Genomic DNA, 19690 nt, shown 5'->3' with positions numbered 1-19690 from the left:
AAGGCGAGCGGCCCCGGGCCCCCCTCGCCAGGCTCGGACGGGCTGCAGCAGGAACAAGGAGGGGGCTTGGGACCTTAAAAATAGCATCGCCCCCGTAAGCAGGCAGCTGCTGCCTCCTGAGAAATGAAGAAGTTTTTCGACTCGCGTCGGGAGCAGGGTGGCTCTGGCCCTGGATCGGGCACCAGCGGCGGGGGGGGGGGGGGGGGGCGGCCGGGGAGCCGGCTTTTTTGGCACCAGGTGACGGTGGATGAGGTGCTGGCGGAAGGTAAGACCCCCGTGCCTTCTGCAGGGCGCTCTGCCTTTGCTTCTCTTCCCTCCCAGTGTCCCTCACAAAGCTGGAAAGGGAGGCTCTGGCCTTTCCCGTGCACTCCGCCTCCCCCTCTATCCCTAGCTCCCCTAATATTTCATTGTCCTTGACAGACTTGCAATCCAGTGGCATCTGCAAACTGACATTTCTGGTCTTCCCGTGTGTAAGCCCAGTGTGGGTTTGCTGTGTTTGGTTTGGTTTTGTTTTTTTTAAAATGCTTTAGAAATGTAGGGGATTTCAGAAGTTAATTGTTTGCCACCTTCCCTAAACTGGGAGTTTTTTTTTAAAAACCTAAAACCAAAATTCTCAGTTGTTTTGGCTGAGAACAAGGTGCTGTAAATAAAGGAAGTAGTGGTCTTCATTCGAACTTTCTTCAGCTGGTTGCGTCCTTTCCTACCTTAAGTAGAGAGAAATAAAACACTGGAGTAAATTCCTTGTAGATATGTCATGCACATAGGCAGGCTGAGTAGAGCTAGCCATGATCTGGGGTGAGGGATTTCTGTTTGTGTGGGGTTTCCGCAGGGAAATGGTAATCCCAATAGCATTTTTTTCCCAAATAAAACAATTTAAGAACTAAAAATGAACTGTAGGGATTATAAAACTCATTATGTGTACTACAAGCTGGTAGTATTTTTTTAATTGTAACCAGCACTGCTGCTTTAACTATCATTTTACATTTCATTTGTTTGGGCTATAAGGAACCTTATGAATGGCTCTGGCTGGTAACTTTAGCCTCGACCTTCAGAGCAATGTTGACCTCCTTAGACCTGCTCCTGGTCCGTCTCCTGCGCAGCATCCTTTGCAGTTTCAGTCAAAACAGTGTTTTGTTTTGATCTTGTAATTGCAAAGGAAAGGGTAGCTGCTGTATGAGAGCTGAGTGGGAGGGCCTATGTTGGCTTTTACAGAAAGAACCCTAAAATGGAAAAGGGACTGTGCATGCTGTGTGTTCAGGTTTGTAAAAAGTCACTGCAGTGTACAAGGAAACAGATCTGCGACCATCTTTTAGACATGGTTTCTGATATGTTCTGCTGCACGTTGAGCTGAGAGGAGCACTGTAAACAGTCCTTCAACTAGTAACTATAGTGACTTTTTTTCCTGACTTGACATTTACAATATAGGTTTGCCTTGGCTGATATTTCCAAGGCCCTTTTGGCCCTAGGAGCTTAGGAGCTATATGAGCAAACCTGAGAAGCTGCCACAGTCTTTTAAATGAAGAATGGCCTCATCCTGGTAATGTGGGAAAACAGAGGCTTTTTTTTAATGATGAGTCTGTTGGCAGGTTCTGCCCTGGTGCTGACAGCACCGGGAAGTGAGCCTGTGTGTCACTGGGCTCTTTCCGGCTTGGCAAGCCTAAGCTACAGCCACCTAAGGTGTGAGGTGGTAGCAAAGACTGTGCAGGAGAAGTGCCTCCCTTCTGTACCTTGCTGTCCTGGTGGAGCTGCTTGTGAGGGCTTTTCCCTGTGACTGCTGGTTTCTTGGCTGGCCTCTGGGATGGAGCGTGGTCTGGGGTTGGCTACAACCCTTGAATTGCATGCGCAGGCCAAGCGAGGTGTAACAGTCCTGTAAAGTAAGAGCTGTGTTCTCTTCCTGACCATGCTATAAGGCAAAAGGAGTTCTTTTGGTGAAACGTGTTACGCTGGTGTTTTCCTCACAGTTAGATTCCTGGTGCAGGCTGTCTGAAATCCTGCGTGGTGAGCGAAATCTCCAAGGGGACAAGAGCAAGGTGGCTTGTAGGTTTGCAGGCTGTGGCCTTCTGATGGGAACAGAGAGGTGCAAATGCCATTTCCTTTATAGGGGAAATGGGAAGTCAACCTGGGTCAGAAGTGCTGCAGCTCGGCATACTTCCAACCTTTTGGTGTAGCTGGGTGTGCTCCCCAAGTGCTGGTAAACAGTATTTTTTCACTGACTCAGCTGGAGACCTGGGGAGCTCTCTGATAACCTGGTCCCTGCAGTACTGACGTTTGAATCCTAGGCTAGAAAACTTTTTTGTGTCTGCAGTGAATTTTGGTGGGTCAGCAGTGTTGAAAAGGCAACTTGTGAAGGCTTGGCTGTATCTGCTAAAAGGAAAAGTCCCCTGGGAAGCACTTTGTAGGAGGAGTATCCTGTCTGGGAAAGAAATATCTCTCATTACCGTTCCTTTAGAAGGGAGAGGAGAGGCCTGTGTTTTGGTGCAGCATGTGAAGCCCAATAAATAAATAAATGAGTTGTAAAAGAGGCTTAAAAGAAAGTCTCTGAAATGGTGATGGATGGTGTGGAGGAGACTTGAGTTACAAGCCTGAGGAACTGGCTGAACCAGAACTTTTGGAATTAAAGTGTTAGGATTTACCTCTATCTGTCAAAGCTGTGACTGGTCACTCTCAATTCTGCTGAGCAACCCTGCTGAAGATGACTGCTCCCTGGCCCAGGACGGGAGTCCTTAATGCAGGCACCGTGAAGTGTGCCAGATGGCGGATGTCTCCACATGCTCACCGTCTATTGCGTAGATCCCCCAAAATATCCACTGAGGTTAGGTACCCCCTTAAAAATAGTTGTGTCTGGATACTCACTCTCCTGGGCGGGGAGGAATGTTCCTTCCTTTTGGAAGGGAGTAGACGGGAATGATACAGAAGGAACTTGAATGGTTGGTTGTCTGTGGTGTTACAATACCGGTGAATCAGTATATTTTTTTTTTTTAACAAACAGTATATTGCAATAGATGATTCTTAGTTGAGTCTTTGTAGTTGTCTTGCTCTAATCCACATAATATCACGGATAATCTCTTGGAAAATTCCCCTCAAACTTTGCATGAGGATTAACTGCTATGGGAGGTCAGCACTGCTGGCTTTGGGGATCTGCAAGGCCAGGGTTGAAGTTAGCAGCATCAGTATGGGCTGAGGGCATTGGTTACTGACTTTAAGGTGACTGGGAGGTTTCAGGGAGCTGAGGTGAATGCCCAGGAGGCATTTGAGTGTGTGGGTGAGTCAGGCCACTATCTTACTGTGTTGTTTATGGGAAGAAACCAAAACAGTGTGATGAAATTGGATGCTGCTTTTTGTTTCTGCCTATGTGTGGGGGGAGAAAAACCCCCAAACCCACACAGGATCTATAAGGAGGATGGTGGTTCTGTGATGAGGACCAGAGCAGCAGAAACGTTTTAGAAGGATGTTGCCAGAAATCAGAATTTTGCGAAGGCATTGGTGGGATGTGCGTGTGTGGCAGAGTACCACACGTACTCCTCTGAGCTAAAGCAAGCAAGGTGGGGGTTGCCTCAGTGTACAGTTTTCAGGGAGGACTATGTTTTGTGTTACTCTGTGTACCTGCAAGCTTGTAAGAGTGCTGAATTGATCCCAGGTACGTAAGTGTTAATGGGGTGTGTGTTCAAGCTAGGGTTTTGCTTGTCTTGGTCTACTTCTAGCAAAAGATACAGGCTGCGCTTCTTCAGGTCTGTGAAAAGTCACTTTTTCAATTAGTAGTATTTTTGTGAGGGTGCTACTTAAACATGTTAAGGGGAAAGGACTACAAGTTAGTGGATTCAGGTTTAATAATTGTCAGATATTTCACTGAAGTTTTTTCAGTACATGCCTATGTGTGTGCTGCTAGCTAATGTACATTTCAAAGCCTTTAACAGTAGACATTATAAACCAATGCAAAATCAGCTTAAATTTGCCAGCTATATTATTTACTCCGTTTTGAAAAAAACAGACATTGTGAGAAAGTTTTATTGTGGTTTTCTTTAGCGGACCTGCAGGTTGATGTGTGTGTGAAGAGCTTGGTAAGGCTGTGAATGCACAACATGTGCCCAGTGGGGAAGGTGGCCTGCCCCGAGCTGCTTAAATGTGTGTTTGGGCTAATTGTGGGGGACTTCTGCTGACCCCTGCCCAGCTTACTCCCAAGTGCGCCCTTTCCCTGGAGCATGTAGCACCGTAACCTGAAGTCACTATCATCCTTTAAAGTAACATGTGAGCTTCTTCTGAAATAACTTCACTTTAAAACAAACCCCATCTGAGGTAAATTTTGCAGATCTACATGATCCTCAACCCAATTCCAGTGTGGTTGGGTGCAAGACATCACTTTGAAGTGTATTTTGTCAGTTACTGCCTTCTAGCTTCTGCCAAGTGCCAGCTGCTAATCAGCTGACCAGTGACATTTGGATTAGGAATTAAACTATTTCTCCTCGTGGAATGGGACATGTGATTTTGTTTTTTATTTTTTTATTTTTTCCCATTGCTTTTCTTGTGTACCTTGTGAGGCAGGGAATGTACGCTGCGCTGTGCACTGCTAGGTGGGATATTGGCTCCTCTGTGTTTTAGCAGTCTGTTTTTTTTGAGTGTGCAAGCGAGGCAAACTGGTGAGGAATCCCACGTGAGTTATTTGGTAAGTATTGAAGTATCCCAAGTGCTTTGGTGCTTTTAGCAGCACAGATTTGGCTGGGGCAGAGTGTGCGCCATGTCCCTAGATGTAATCAGGAAGGAAAGGAAGGTGTTAGGGGATTTAACTGTGTAAGAAGTAAGAGAGTCTCATTATCTAGCCTCACTTGTAAGTTTTATGCAACATGTCAGAGAATGGGTCGGGGATTGTACAAGGAGGTGGCTAGTTTCTTACATAACAGCTGCATTAGCTAAAAGCATATTTAATGGCAGTGTTAGCCCAGTGCAGTCATGGGAGGATGAGTTTTCTGCAGTTGTCTTCCCAGGAAAGAGCCTTCCATGTTAAAACAAAAAAGTTTCCACTTCAAGCAGTCCTGCAACAGCCTTATGAAGTTGTCAGTTACTTAGTATAAGAAAGCTTTAGTTATGGGATTTTGGGTGGGGAAAATACGAGGTTTAACTATGCAACTTGAGTCTTGCAGAAGTGTTCTAGTAGTTATACACGAACAGGTTACTAACCTGTGGTTACCACACCAGCAATGACATTTTGGATCTAAGGAGAACATACACTGTCCTAATGTTTCTGTTGTGTCATGGGCCTTCTTTCCTTTGTACAGGAACTTGTCAGCAGTTGAAGAGAGCAGGTGGTAGGTTATAAATGTGCTGAAGACAAGATGGAATCCACTTTGGGTTTAGCACTTGCTGCCTTCCAAGCTCACCCACCTGCATTAATCATGGCTAATAAGGGGTCAGAACTGACTAGGTGATGTGCACTTGCATTGGGACTGGAAGCTGCTTTCTTTGAAGAGGACTTACTAAAGTGAAAATAGCTATTTGGGCACACTGAGGCTGTGCCCACTGTCCTGCCAGCTGCAGGACTTGCTGCTGCTCTTCTGGAAAGTCACAACCAATTTGCCTTCATTTGTACTAAGTAAGTGTTTACTTGTATTTCATGTGTGGAAGGAGACGGGAAGTCTCTGAGGAGAAACGTACCAGAAGCGAACTCTGTTTACGGAGGAGTTATCTTTTGATAACGAGAGTAACTGAATAAATAGGTCTCCCAGGAAAGGATGCTTTCTTTCTTGGATGGGGTGAAGTGCAGCATGTCCTTGTGGTGGTATCATATTGGAAACATACGTCTTTAAATCAGATACTGGCTGCTGCACTTTTCTGAATGTAGGAACAATACTGACAGTGATTTACAAGCACAAGGAAAAGATTTGGAAAGGCTTAAGTGAAATACAGTTGCAAGGTAATTCGCTCTCATTTGTGGTTTTTTATCATTACGGAAACTTTCCTTTTCTCCTTTTGTGGGAGGTCCAGGAATTGCTACTAAATGAAATGAAGGTTATTGTAAGCTGCCTAACAGTATGATGCAGTAGAAAGCAAGCAGAGGAGAGTTGCTGCAGCTCCTCTAACGTGAGGCGCTCTGGCAGCAGGGTAGCGAGAGCATCTGAGCCCTGGCACAGTCTATGAAAATGTCCTTCCGTCCCTTTCAGGGCTGCTGGGAAATAATATACTGAGATACGAAGATGAAGCAATGCAGAGTATGTGTGGCCAAGTCAGGAATTGATCTCTGGCCTTCCAGATTGAGTGCTTTAATTGCAGTCTGTGTTTTCTCTCAAATGCTGCCTCTGTGTGTTTTAAATGGGCGTGCTCTTGGCACACATGTGATTTGGGCATAAATTTACGCTTGCTCTGTGGCAGAACCCATGCTGACATCAGGACCCCAGGCCATGTGTCACAGGATTGGATTAAAGACTTTTTTGGAACAAGATGCTCATAGCATCTGGTTTGCTTCATGATTTTGCAGAAACAAATTACGTACTGGTGATGGGTGATCTCATAGATTAAAAATTTAAAAAAGCCATCAGCAGCTGAGTTCCCCAGGCAGAGACTTTTTGTGTGTGTTTACATCAACCCCACAATTGAGCTGGAAGCTGGTGCTGTGATTAGGACCGGTAGATCCGCTCTTCATTCGTTCACTGTTAGGAACGTGATGGTTTTACTTCCTGTTTGGTGTTAGTGAGGCTGTAATAGTGAGGTGGCCCCAAAATGTGCCTGTGTGTGAACTTAAAGCAATCTGGCATGCTGTTCCAGCGGGTGTGATAGTAGGAAATACATGGTCTTCTGAAGCTAGCTAAATACACAGCTGTTACTCCTATGAAATCTTAGCTTGTATCTCCTTTACTTCTGTAAGCTAAATGATGCTTGCAAGGTTGACATGTGCTTTTTTGCTGCACAACTGTAATGACAGGCGTAAAATAAACTTGGAGCTCGTCTCTTAAAGAAGTGCAGAGTGCTCCATGAGAAGCATGATGTGGCCTTGTTCATGTGGGCTTTCCCTAAACATCAGCTTCTGTTCAAAGCACCATAGCAAGCAAGGGAAACCCTTGGTTTGATGTGGTATACCTGTTTTTGTGACTTTACTGCTATCCTGGATTGTGCATGGAAGCTACTCAGATGTTGTGGGAGTGAGACTGATGTAAAAAGTGTTTTAAAATACTGAAAATGAACACAGTGCCTATGTGAGAGGAGCACAGAAGTGCAGACCTGTTGCTTTATGTGTCTTCTGTGCGTGACCTACCTGCCAAGTCAGTGATACTTTAGTTACCTGTCATGAGCCTCTGAAGGATTAATTACTTGTGAAGTGCTTCAGAAATAAAGACCTTCTCTCCAGCGTTTAGCTGCTGCTTCGGAGGAGTGAGCTGGATCGATAGGAAATCCCTGCCTTATGACTGCGGTGTGTTCACGTGAAGATACTTGTGGCTGCTGTTGACCCTTGGGCTCTGGTCTAATAACTCTCTTTGTGACCTTTGGCAAGATGTATGTAATTCCAGAGGATATGCGAATGATTGGTGGCATGAAAGATGTGGTGAAATCCTTAAAGAAAATATCTTCTTAAGTTAGGAGAAGGATCTGTGAAAGCACGTGCGTGCATGCATATACTCGTACGCTGACACACCTGCCTTTCTTTTTTAGCTGGATATTGTAGCACCTCTCGTTAGACAGGCATACGCGTGGTGTGCGGAGAGCAGATGAGTAACAAGGAATAGCCAGCCCCCTGGGATTCAGCACAAATAGGCAGGAGACATTGGCTGGAGGGAAAAGGCAGTGCCATGTCTCTTTGGGAAGAGAGCTGGGATAATGGCAGGAGATAAGCGAGCATGGCTCAGTGGCTGGGGTGGAAAGCTTCTGTCTTTCTGGTAGATTCTGTTGCTTTGATTAGAGGTCTGCAAATGTCCCGTTATGCAACTTACACACTTGAGAGGTACCTGCTAAACTCCTCCGATGTGTCTGTGCCTTAGTTCCCCCTTGCAGTGCAGGTAGCGTCAGCAGGATGCTCATGACTCTGTTGGGGTGATGTGGACCTAGCTGATGCGTGCTGGATGTTGCCTGGGAGCTTCAGCAAGCGCTGCGTGCAAAGTTGAGTGTGTTTCTGACTGAAGCTCTTTGGTGGCTGCATATTCATTACAGCCCTTTCACAAGTCAACAAATGTAAGATGACACAAGAAGCCAGCCCCAGCTGTCCACTGGTGAGATCCTGCTGATTCTTATGTTCTTTTTTTTATTAATTATGTTTGGAAGGAAATGAAAAAATGCATCGCAGAGCACTGATGTGTGGATTGTGGAGCGACAAAGGATGAAGGAGGGGCAGTATGGCAGAGAAAAGGGGAAGGGGCAGCACAGACTTGGGTCAGACTTGGTCCTGGGGTGCCTTGAGTGCATTTCTGACGAGAAAAATTCTGCTGAAAGTCAGAGCCTTTCTTTTGGCCTTCACTTGTTTTTTTTGAGTTAGAAGATGTACTTACAGATATGTGAATATGAGTTTACTCTTCTGTTTCTATGTCTGATTACCAGTTGTGTTTGAACTCTTGTGCGGTCTCTGCTCTTCAGCGAACATGAAGACCGCTGTGTCCTAGGTGTCATACAACCTGTGGTTCTGTGCATGGTTGTTCCTCTTCCCCTCTCTGCAAAGTAGACAGATGGTGGAGGAAAGGCTTATTAAATAATCTTAAAATGAGAAACTGAAGCCCATGAAGATGTAGCGATTTGATAAGGGCTATGCAGGAAAGCAGTGACAAAGCCTTGTATTAAATGCAAATGTAACTCCTTGTCTGGTGATTTAACCACAGTGTCATTAATATTCATGTCACCGCAGTATGGAGAAACTTTTATCGTGGGCTAGGGCCCTGTGTCACATAATGCAAACACGGAACAAAGACTATCCATACTCCTGGGAGATGCTTGGCTGCCCTTGCCTGGGCCTGTGGAGGCTCAACACTTGCGTTCAGGACCAAAATATGCTTGTGTGCTGCTGCCTTAGGAGACGTACTCAGCAAGAAGCGTAGCTAGGTGTAAGCAGCTGTAATCTTACAGCTGATCATGACATGATAATTAACACACAGTATTTTCTAATGATCCGATGTTATTCAGAGACCACAGGATATACAGAAACTCAACCTTGCTCACACAGCGTTCAGCAGAACATGTGACAGGATTAAACATGTATTGGATTTTTTTAAAATTAAAATGATGCTATTTTTGGAGTGGGACAGATGGTGGTTTTCTACCTTTTGCTTTTGTTTTAAACTTAACAATGTAGGAAACACATACAATGTACCTTCGAAGCTTTTTCTGCTACCGAGCAGGCTAGGAATGCATATATTGATATATGTAATTTGGGATTCTCAAGCAGTTATGTAAGTTCATTTGAGCTGATGAACTAAATCTCTAATAATTATGGGGCTTGTGAGTAACAGTCACAAGACTGCAGGTTCTGGACCCCTGCAACCCTTTCCTGTTTCTGGACATCTGACAAATGAACAAACAGACATATGCCTATTCATATCTCTTCCTTCCTCAACTGCCTGTATGTGGAAAAACTCAAAGCCCTGCTTCATGTAGGGCTGATTTTTTTTTTAAATTTATTTTATTTTTCCTCTGTGCTGAATGATGGATACTGTGTGCTCTTGATTGTGCCTGGTGGTTTGAATTCCCTGAGAATTGCCTGCTGGGATAGTAGATACCTCTATCCATGCTTGGCATATACTGAGGAGTTGAAATGTTTATTGCTGTCTTCAGGGTTTGATTAGCATATCCTCTTCTAGAGGAATGTTACGTAGTCTTTAAGTTGTGTTTTCCTGTTACTCAGTGAGACGGTACTTCTGTGGCTCAAGAGTATACCTGAATTCCTGGGTTTAAGCAGGAAAAACTTGTTTGAAACAAATCTCCATACACTGTTGTGAAGCTGTTACAGTATTGTTAGCTATAAGCTTGAGCTTTTCCTCGAATGTATGTATTAGGGTTTCTCTTGTGTTTTTCATGCTGCTTCGCTCAGTAGGGATGTCTGGGTGCTACCATAGTCATCAAAATTCCTAAATGTCTAACTTGTCTGTTGCCATGAGCTCTCTTTGGATCCTTGCATAATTGCTTCCCAAATGGAGTTTGCTGTTACCATAGCACTTGAGGGCTCCAGTAAACCCACTCTGGCTGGCCCTTCCAAGTAAGTCCAGTTCAAAACCAGTCCCAGCTCTGGCCAGCTTAGTCTTGCTTGCTCCTTCCTCCTCACCTCCAGCTAGAACCTGCTCCTCAGCTCAACTAGTTTTGTTTTTTCTCTGCTCTCCTGTTGATGTGATTCACTGCTTCCTTGCCTTTCCAGTGAAGCTTTCAGCTGCATGCAGTTGCTGCAGCTTCTTGCTGGCTTTGCAGTTCCAGTCATGTTCACTCAAAAACAGTCGTGCTCTGCAGCATGTTTATGCCATTGCTGATTTCACTTGGAGATGAATGAGGTCTCAGATGCTATTAGCAGCTGCTTGGAATAATAGCAGATGAAATGTGCTTTTTAGAGGGCTGACTGATAACTAAACAAATGACTTTTTTTTTCTTTAAAGCTGTGACTTCTTCATGACCCATTAATTTATTTTTGTTTTTTAGTCTTACAGTGGAAGTTCAAGGACTAAAATTGTCACAAACATAGAGGGGGACTGAGTCTGCTTTGCCAAGTAATCTATTTGGAGGCAGTGTATCTTGCTGCATAGTAATAAAACACTGCTCCATCAGCTTTGGGTTTCCAAGTCTGCCTGTCAGGGAGGAATCGAGTGGATGCACAAGACTGTAAAGTAGAGCACATGCCTAGCAAATCTACCCACGTGAACATCTAAATGTGAACATCTAAATGTGCTTCCTGCTGTAAAGGCCAGTACAGTTCCATAGGCTTTAGTGAGCTGCTATTTGTTATGAATTTGCTGTCACAAATACTGTGAGACTTTAATACCCTTAAATTAAGGTGTTCAGGCTGTTCTGACTGTGTTCTTGGAGGATATTGCTGCCCTTGGACTAGAGCAGCTTTTGAAACGGGACTGCGGAGTTAATGCACAGGATGGATCTTGATGACTGATTGTTTTAGGCTTCTGATACGCTGTTGCATTGAAGAGATTAATTTCCTCCCCTCTCCCCCACCCTTTTTTCTATCTACCCTCCTTTCTCGGCTACTTTGTGATTTACAGCTTCCTTTTCTGACTTTCTCCATGGAACTGCGGCTGGGAGTTGAAGGGGTATCGTCTAGGGGAGAGGAGCAACTTTTAAAGATCTGTAATGAGACAGGGTCCTGAAAAACACAAAGAAAGGAAGCTTCAACAGCTTTGAATCAGACCTATCAAAGTAAAACCCAGAGAAGTGAGGAAGAGGCAGTTAAGCTTTTTCCATGTCATCAGTGCAGTGAAGATGTCTGTGGCTATATAAATATTTTTGTGGCTGTTTGCAGTTGTGAGTGTCATAGCTAATAAATGTTCACCCAAAAAACCTACAACAATCCCTAGCCAACCCATCTTGCTCTCCTAAAATTAGGAGAGGTAAAGACTATGCTTCTATTCTGTGTTGAGTGACGTTTCTGCTTGTATTATTTTGCACAATTTAGGCACACGTGGCCATGACTGCCACATTAACATTAACTATGACGTTCTGCCTATTTAAAAAGTGCCTAGAAGAGGGTGGAGCCTGTAAATCTAAATCTGTCTTGTCATGGCCTTGATATTGCAGCAATGACACTAAGCGAGGGCCCTGTAATTATGTTGGTAATATTGGATAATCACATTAGGATTCTCAGCTATGGTAAATCTGTGTAGGGCTAACTGTGTCCCTGGTTTACTCTTGCTGGGAATCTGACCTGTGAGCTTGAGCCTTTATTTTACCTAGGGAGAAGTCCTTTGCTCTGTTGGGTATGCTAGATGCTCTATTAAAGTTTGTCTGCTGGCATTTGAAGACCAGAGCTTAAGCAGTGCTACAGCTGGTGCTGCGAGAGCTCCTGCTTTCTTCAGCTGGTAGTGAGAGGAGTTTCTAAAAATCAGGGCTTAGTGTGCAGACCATGGGCTTTTTTTTCAGTATTGGATGCAGATCTTTGCCTTGATGGCAATCTAATTGATGCCCATGACTCTGGAGGTATCTTTGTACCTGTTAGGATTTTTTCCTTCCCCTCAGCTCCCCCAATCCGTTGTGCAGTGGTTGCATTTTGTATCCGGCAGAAAGCTGACACAGATGCTGGGCTTTCCGTGCCCAGCAAACTTCCTCAGCATGGAGCTGGCGCAATGGAGGCTCTTCTTATTTTAAGCCAATAGAACATACAAACTGTATTGCTCATATGTGCAAATATACTTTGTGGAGACCAAATTCTTTCCAGCTCAAATGTGTGCTGTGTGGAGAATTTCTTGCTGCTTAAAATGGTGGTTGTTCATGGAAGAGTGCAGAGCCTCACACCTAAACCTTGAGACCTTTGGAGCTGTAGGGCTGCATGTGTAACTCTGTCACAGGCCGTCTGTGTGAAACGGAGGATTGAATGTGAGTTAAGCTCTGCTCAGAGCTGATGTTGATATGGGTGTGAACCAGGTGAACTCAGCATCTACTGTGATTTCCCAGCATTGCTTTCCTCTGGCAGAAGGACCAACCGTGTGAAGCCCCAGGCTTTGCTAGGAGGAAGCGAGTTGTGTACAGTCCTTGTATGCTCTGCAAGGAGGGGAGGCGAGTTCATGATTTTACGGGGCTACTGCCCAGCAAAGTTTGAATATCCTTCAGGAGTTTGTCTTATGGCAGGAGGATGCTATCCTTGGATAGCCTGACACACCACCTGTGTCCCTGTTGCTTGTATATTTTCTGTAGTTAAAGTAACACTAGACATATTTATAAAATGAGAAGCTGCATTTCCTGTAAGTTAACTTGGAGCTCTCTTGACTTTTTACTGTTGTGTCATTGTTACAATCTTCTTTTGAGTATGGTCACTGTTAAATTCCTGACCTTGTTGCAGAAACAAAAACAACAAACAACAAAACCCTGCTTAGCTAATTTTCCATCTGCTTAGTATCTCATCTGGGGAGATGCAGGCTTCAGCTGATTCTCCTGATATTTGTGCCTGTTTCAGGTTTCCTATCTTGAAATACTAGGTGTCCTTTGTGATTTATCTAGGTGCTATCTACTTTCCCTGCAGTTCTGAAGCTCGGATTTGCTCCTACAGCCACTTAAAATGGTCAGAACATGGATGAAATTTGAGTGATTGCGACCACTGCTACTTGCACAGACAAAGCTCTTTCTGCTGGAGTTAGTGGTTTGCCTTTTTTTCTTGCCCTCAAGATAACTCTTAAATGTTCAGACTATTTAATTGGTGGTTGATGTTTCAAGATCTGATCTGATAAGTTTCCCAGAGCAGTTCTATCTCCACTGCAGTCTGAAGCCTTTTAAAGTGCTGTTTAGGGGCAATGGAAGCAGCTCAAAGGGACAAACTAACCCACAACTGAAAGCTTAGTAAACCAACCAGAACCTACACTGATTTTTTGGTCTTATTTTAATGGTTTTTAACTTGCTGTGCAGGTGAATATGGTGAGGTAGCACACAGAGAGCTGTATCTTTCCTCTTGGAAATGAGCATGGGGAACTTCTGAGGGATGGTTCCTGTGCATGAAAGGAAGCGTGGTACTTTGTTTTCTGTGGTCTCATTTGCTTCATAGCTTTTAGGCTTGCATGGGCTATACGGACTTTAATCTTTGTGTTTTGGAGCCCTCGAGCTGGAGAACCCCTGCAGTACTGTGCAGAGATCCTACTTTCTACCCTGCAGAGACCAGTGGTTTGTATTGCTGAGATATAGAGTTCATCTTAATAGCTTGCTCCAAATGCTACTGCAGGAGATGTTAGGGCAGGCCTTTTAGACTGAAGTAGTCCCTTAAACTTGGCACTGTTATGCTTTAGCATAAGTCAAGTCACTTAAAAATCAAAACAAAAAGCAACTAAGTAAAGCTTGTTATTTCCTTTGAGGTAGAAAATCTCGGTTGAGAGTAGACCTGTTTAGTTTAGCATTATTATCTGCTGTTCTCAGCTGGAGAGTCTGTTGGCAGGGGATAAGGGTTTTTGTTTTGTTCCTGTTCAGAACTGGACTCTGGTTTATAACACACATGTACACAACACAAAGGTGTGCCGCTTGGAGTTAGAGGAATTTGGGTGTAGTAAGGCCAGGAGATCCACGTTCAGGCCTTTCTGGTTCCACAGAGACTACTGCTTGTTCTGTGGTCTGTCCAGTGTCCTGCAATTCACCTCTCTGTTCTCATTGCCACCTTCAGAAAGTCATTCAAGTCGCACTTCTAGCTGTGGGTTTCTGTGTGTGAGCCTGCTCTTGTTTCAGCTGGTGGCGGAGCATGCCCTGTCGCTACTTTGTGCTTGAGCTTGCAAGCTGTTGACACAGCTTAGCCTAGGTAAAGAAAATCCTAATTTTGTAGCCTGGATCATGGGAAACAAACACCAATTATGTCCACACTCCTGAGACATGATGCAAGCCTCTGCCTCTAGGATAGGCTGTGTGTTTTCTGTGCGTGCAACTTGACAGTGAATAATCTTTGCTTATATGGATATAAAATAACATGTAAATACCCTAATGTAACTAAGGGATTATGGAGTTGGGTGGAAGAGTGAGTCATAGGAATTAATTAAATCCCAAACCCCAAGTGTCATGATGAACGACACTCCAACATGTAGTAATAAAGCAGCAAAATATAAACACAAGGGAGAACATTAATACAACCATCCCTGCTTCAAGTCTTTTTAGTCTTTTTGTGCTAGGTAATCTGGAAAAGACACTCTGGATAGCATACCTCCAGCTGTGCAGGAGGTTGTGGAGAAAAGACTGGCGGGAGCTTGTTGACGTCTGAGGCATGTAGGGTTAGAATCTGGGGTTGAAATCAAGTCAATGGAGAGTTTGGTGAGACTTCCTGGCGGTGAGGGTAACACCCCCAGGAACAGACCGCTCAAGAGCATGTGCAGAATGTGTGAGTAGTTAAAGAACGGGTTAGACTCAGGAGTGGCCTCGGGCATTGTCAGTCCTGCCTATAAGTGAGAGGCTGAATCAGGTGAAATCCTGTGTCAGACAGTGACGTGGTGACACAGGGCCATGCTTTTTCAGTGAGACAGTCCTGTGTTGCTTACCAGCATCCTACTGCAATTTGGAGAGGGTGTAATGAGGCTGGGGAGAGCCTCCCTCTGTGTGTTAATCTTGTCATCCTTAACCTACCTGCATTTGACTCCACTGGGGCAAGAATAAAATCCTCTTTTTTAATGCAGATTTTATATGTTAGTCATAAAGCTATAAAACCACTGGAGAGAGAGAGAGAAATCGGAAGGCCCAAAGGGCTCACCTTTTGGGATGCTGCTTAGGTGGAGATGACCATGAAAAAAGAAGAAAATACTGGAAGCCGTGCTAGTGATCCTGCAATTATCTGTTTAACTGCAGCAAGTCTGGTATCTTTGCCTGGGGAAAACTGAAGTGCCCCTTTGCCTGCAGGCTTTATAGTAGCAGACTACCTCCTACTGCCTTCTAAAAAAGCAGAGGGTGAGGAAATGCTATTTGACTGTATCAGTGATTAATCTTTCACAAGACCAAAGCAAGCTTGTGAGTAACAGATCTAATGTTCACTTTTAAGACTGGGTTTTTGGCACCAGTCAGGGCCCTTTGTGATACCTGACAGTACTGGAAAACTCTAAAAATGTTTCTTCCTGTTGGTAATATGTTGTGCCATACCCAAAGTGTAATGAGAGGGGTTTCTGGGTGAACTTTCAGTCCCATCCTGTTAGGATGACTTGCTACTATCTCTTACTATGAGATACCGCAGTTTGAGGGGTCTTTTCTGGATGTTCCCTGGCTGGACACCTGAAGGTGCCCTTCCAGCACAAATTTGCTTTTTGGAAACAGTCTGCAGAGCTCTTGTCTGCAAAGCAGAGCTCAGGGACGTGAGCTGTGTAAGCAGGGCCTTTGCTTCATACACTGCCATGAGTAGTATGTTGTCACACTGACCCATGTGTTCTTCGGTCAGGTTCTTAATTTTTTGCCTTTTTCGTTAATCACAGGTTTTCCTACTCTAGTAGTATCCTCTTTAAAACCATGACTTAAAGAACAGAGGATTCGTTTGCAAATTGCATGTATTTCTGATGATCCCCATCTGAAGGAAGTGGAAGCAGAAATAATGTTCCACGTAGAACTCAGTAAATCATTGATTGTACCAGTGTTGTCTTTATTTTCTTTGATATAACTGTGACCTTGGATGTTACAGCCCTAGTGCAATGTCTGCCTCATTACTGTGGCTTCTTAATTAAACCTCGAACCACTTTAAAAACAAATCTTGAGAGATTTGTTTTATTTTTCTTTAAAGGTGTTAATGCTGCTATCTCTGTCTAAGAGTGTTCTAGATGCTTCATAAAGCAGAAAAAACAACAGGCAGTGACCCTGACCATTCCAATTCCTTGTTATGTATCAAAGCAGAACATTTCACAATACTGATCTCCATTTGTGGGCACGTTTCGTAATAAAAAGGGGTAATATTGATACAGAAAACTTATTTTGGGGTGAAATATCCTGACCTGGAAACAAAGAGCTCAGAAGTGATGGAGAAGTTGCATCAAAAGGGGAAAAATGGGATTTTAAATCGTACGATTTTTAGCAGGTATGCTGCAGTAATACCTTCCTGCTGGGCGATCGAGGTGTGGAATAAAAGGTAGCAGGAAGAATATATTAGTCCAGATTAATACTGACAAAAATAGTACTATAATCCTATTCCCATCACAGTTGACTAGTGGAACTATAATTACAATAAAATGCCCATACAAAAATTAAGCAGCAAATATTTGTTTGTGTGGAGGGTAGCACAAGATCATTATCCTGAGGCATGATCCGTAAGGGACTGTTGCCCTTTGCTTTCCTTCCTGTTATCGCTGTGTTCTTGGGACCGAGTGTGGTGCTTTTTGTAGGAGCTGCTGGGTGAGTCTCCTCTTGACAGCGAGACAGTAATGCCTTCTTAGCAGTAACGGGAAGATTTTCTGAAGGTCTCTGCAGCTCATCAGGCCCAGTGTGGTCTGGGGAGAGAATCCCAGGGCACCTTGGTGTTTTTTCCTTGTCCTACAAGTGAGTCATTTGTCCATCTTCATCCTTGATTTATAGGTGGGGAGAACTGAGGCTGGGTTATTCTTCCACCGTTGCTGAAAACTAGCACTAAGAGCTGTAGGAGGGAAGCACTGGCACATCTGAATGCTTTTCCCTGATGTGCTTGCAGAGCTTGATGCTAGCGTTAGCTGAACTTGGCTGTTGTCTAAAATAATTATAGATGATTGTATTGCTTAACTCTGCCCAAAGTGTTTTGCTTGGCCTTTTTTCTTTGTGGTGAATGGTAAGTGATTCTGAAGTTGACGTTTGTTGAAGCCATCTCTGTCCCTGGAAAAGATGCCCCAATAGTTTGGTGCTTTATGATCACGAATGACTATTGTGTGTACACAACTATGGAAAAACTTTGTTTTTTGTTAAATGACTGCATGTTATGCTGGCTAGGGAGAGGGGTCAGAGGTGTAAGATGCCTTTCTCAGTACAGCAGCAGAGAGAAAATGGTTCTGGTGTTGCCGAGTGATGATGTCCAGTGATGGGTAATGCGCAGTGTCTGCGTGTCAGCTGGTTGGGGCTATGACCATGGGAAAAATCAGTGCTGGCCACTATGTTTTAGTAATGCTTTGAGAATGGTGAGCTGTAAACACCCTGTGCAAGGGAGTCGGTATGGTTTTCCTGTAACTGGGTCACAGCATCCTGACTTAGACGGGGAGGAAGAAAAAAAACTTGAGTGCGCCTGCCCCTTGTACTTAGGAAAGCAAATGCTAAGGAAGTTCTTCTGGCTTGTGTGATAAGGCAAAATATGACATAATTCTTGATGGATAAGAATCGATAAGTATTTGGATTGTGCAAATGAGGAGTGGCTTTGTTCTTGGTTCAGCAAAGCACTTAAAATTAAGTGCCTGCTAGCACAACCAGAGCTTAAAATGCCTTGCTGACTGTCCCTGGAGGTTAAATATTCCTAGGGCAGTTGTTGGGGACGTTTGAAAAGCACTTGGCTGTCCTCTCAGCTTCAGTACTAAAGCATGGTGGGCTGGCTTGCACACAGAGCTTGGAGGTGGATGAGATAGAGCAAAAAACACAGAAAGCTGGAAGCAAGTCAGTGGAAAACCACATGCATTGTTTGTCCAGTTCAGAAAAGAATTTCACCCCTGAAGAATAAAGTTTTTAGTGGCATCCAGAACGTTTATAAGGAACTATGTTAATTCCAGATATTGTTAATTTGTTTGAAGAAGGGTGATGGAGAAAATCCAAAATGAAGCAGTGATTATTTTTTTTTTTAAAGTGGGAATTGATGATTTGATAGTTGGCTCTTTCAAGCTCAATGATTTGACTAACTTAACTGAGAAGAGGGGCGATTCCTCCTCCTCAAACCTCGCTGCTTTTGGGTTATCCAACGTAGCCTTGGAAAAATGAGGGATGTGATCCAAGAGAAAACTTGAAAATGTTTGCAAGAGGGAAACATGCATTCATGTGATGGAGATGTTTTTGTAGCTGTTATTGCAGAGCTCAGACATGCAGCTGGGAGATCATCATGCTACAGATCTCATTTGCTCCCATGCAAACAGCACTTAATGTCTCTGGGAGGTACTTTCAGCATGGATTTAAAAGGAGGTGTTCTGCCTAATTGTGTTTGGATGAAGCTATTTCTGTTTTGTTAGTGTACCTGCTGTCTCTTGCAGAGCGTGGTGGATCAGCATAGCAGGGTAACACAGAAAATGCAGTGTGTTTTGGGAACATGATGGCGTGTGAAAAGGCCTTTGGTCCTGCAGATCCTGTGAAATCTAACCTGCTTTATTTTGTGTGTACAGGGCAGAGTCCAGCCAGTCCTCTTCTCGACTATGATTAACTCAGGTGAAGTGGTCTGTTGAGTTGGTGCTTCAAACACTGTCTGGCTACGGTTGCACTTACTTTATTTTGGCTCAGCATGAACAAAACAGGCTTGTTGTGGGGACCTGTTGTCTGGCAGGCACAAAACCTGCCTGCAGTAATACCTTGTTTTCTTCTCTGCTGTTTAAGTAGTTATCTGATAGGGTGTTTTTGAAGATCTGGAGCAGAACTTAAATGCAGCTCAAACAGCTGAGTAAGTGATAGTGTGTGAAGATACACTAATTGTGTTGGTAGGAAGGGGTTTCTCAGGACAAGCTATTTCCAGTGGTTTCCCCACCGTCACCACCAGTGGTGCCGTCCCAGAAGGACAAGGTGGGTCTGTTGCTCCAGAAGACCTAGGCTGTGCCAAGGGCCATTGGGTCCATCGAGGGTAAGGTGTGCAGTGTTCAGTGCACAGTTCATCAAGCAGCATTTACTGGGCTTGGCTAATTTATATGTTCACCAGTGAAAGGCAGCTCTGGAAGAGCTTATCACGAAAAGGTGATGGAAGGAGCAATCTGTCTCTAAACTTCCTCACTGTAACATTAGTTACTGCAACTTACTTGGAAGAAGCATCTTCTGCTTGCTTGCAGATCGGCATTGCTGGCTGCCAGTGACTTGCTGGTTGCAAGAGGATTCCAGGCTTGCAGTATACTTCAATCGCTTAAACGCAGCAGAGTGCTATCTTCTTACCTGGTGAGGAGCTGAGAGGGGATCACCTGCAGCTTTGTGCGGCTGGTTTTACCTGATTTCGAAGCGCTTGCCT

At 44.2% G+C, this 19690-nt stretch overlaps 1 protein-coding gene across 1 annotated transcript in view; it reads left to right on the top strand.

Annotated features, from left to right (window-relative positions):
- The first annotated feature begins 123 nt into the window (after positions 1 to 123).
- Positions 124 to 19690, top strand: part of AAK1 (AP2 associated kinase 1) — a 79225-nt gene continuing 59658 nt past the window's right edge. The window contains exon 1 of the mRNA XM_010288695.1: positions 124 to 265. Coding sequence (XP_010286997.1) covers positions 124 to 265 — 142 coding nt within the window. The remainder of the gene's footprint in view (positions 266 to 19690) is intronic.

The sequence above is a fragment of the Phaethon lepturus genome, unplaced genomic scaffold (assembly GCF_000687285.1).
Source record: "Phaethon lepturus isolate BGI_N335 unplaced genomic scaffold, ASM68728v1 scaffold21066, whole genome shotgun sequence".
Taxonomy (NCBI): domain Eukaryota; kingdom Metazoa; phylum Chordata; class Aves; order Phaethontiformes; family Phaethontidae; genus Phaethon; species Phaethon lepturus.
The sequence above is the reverse complement of the archived record's forward strand: the minus strand, read 5'-3'. Positions and strand labels throughout refer to the sequence as shown.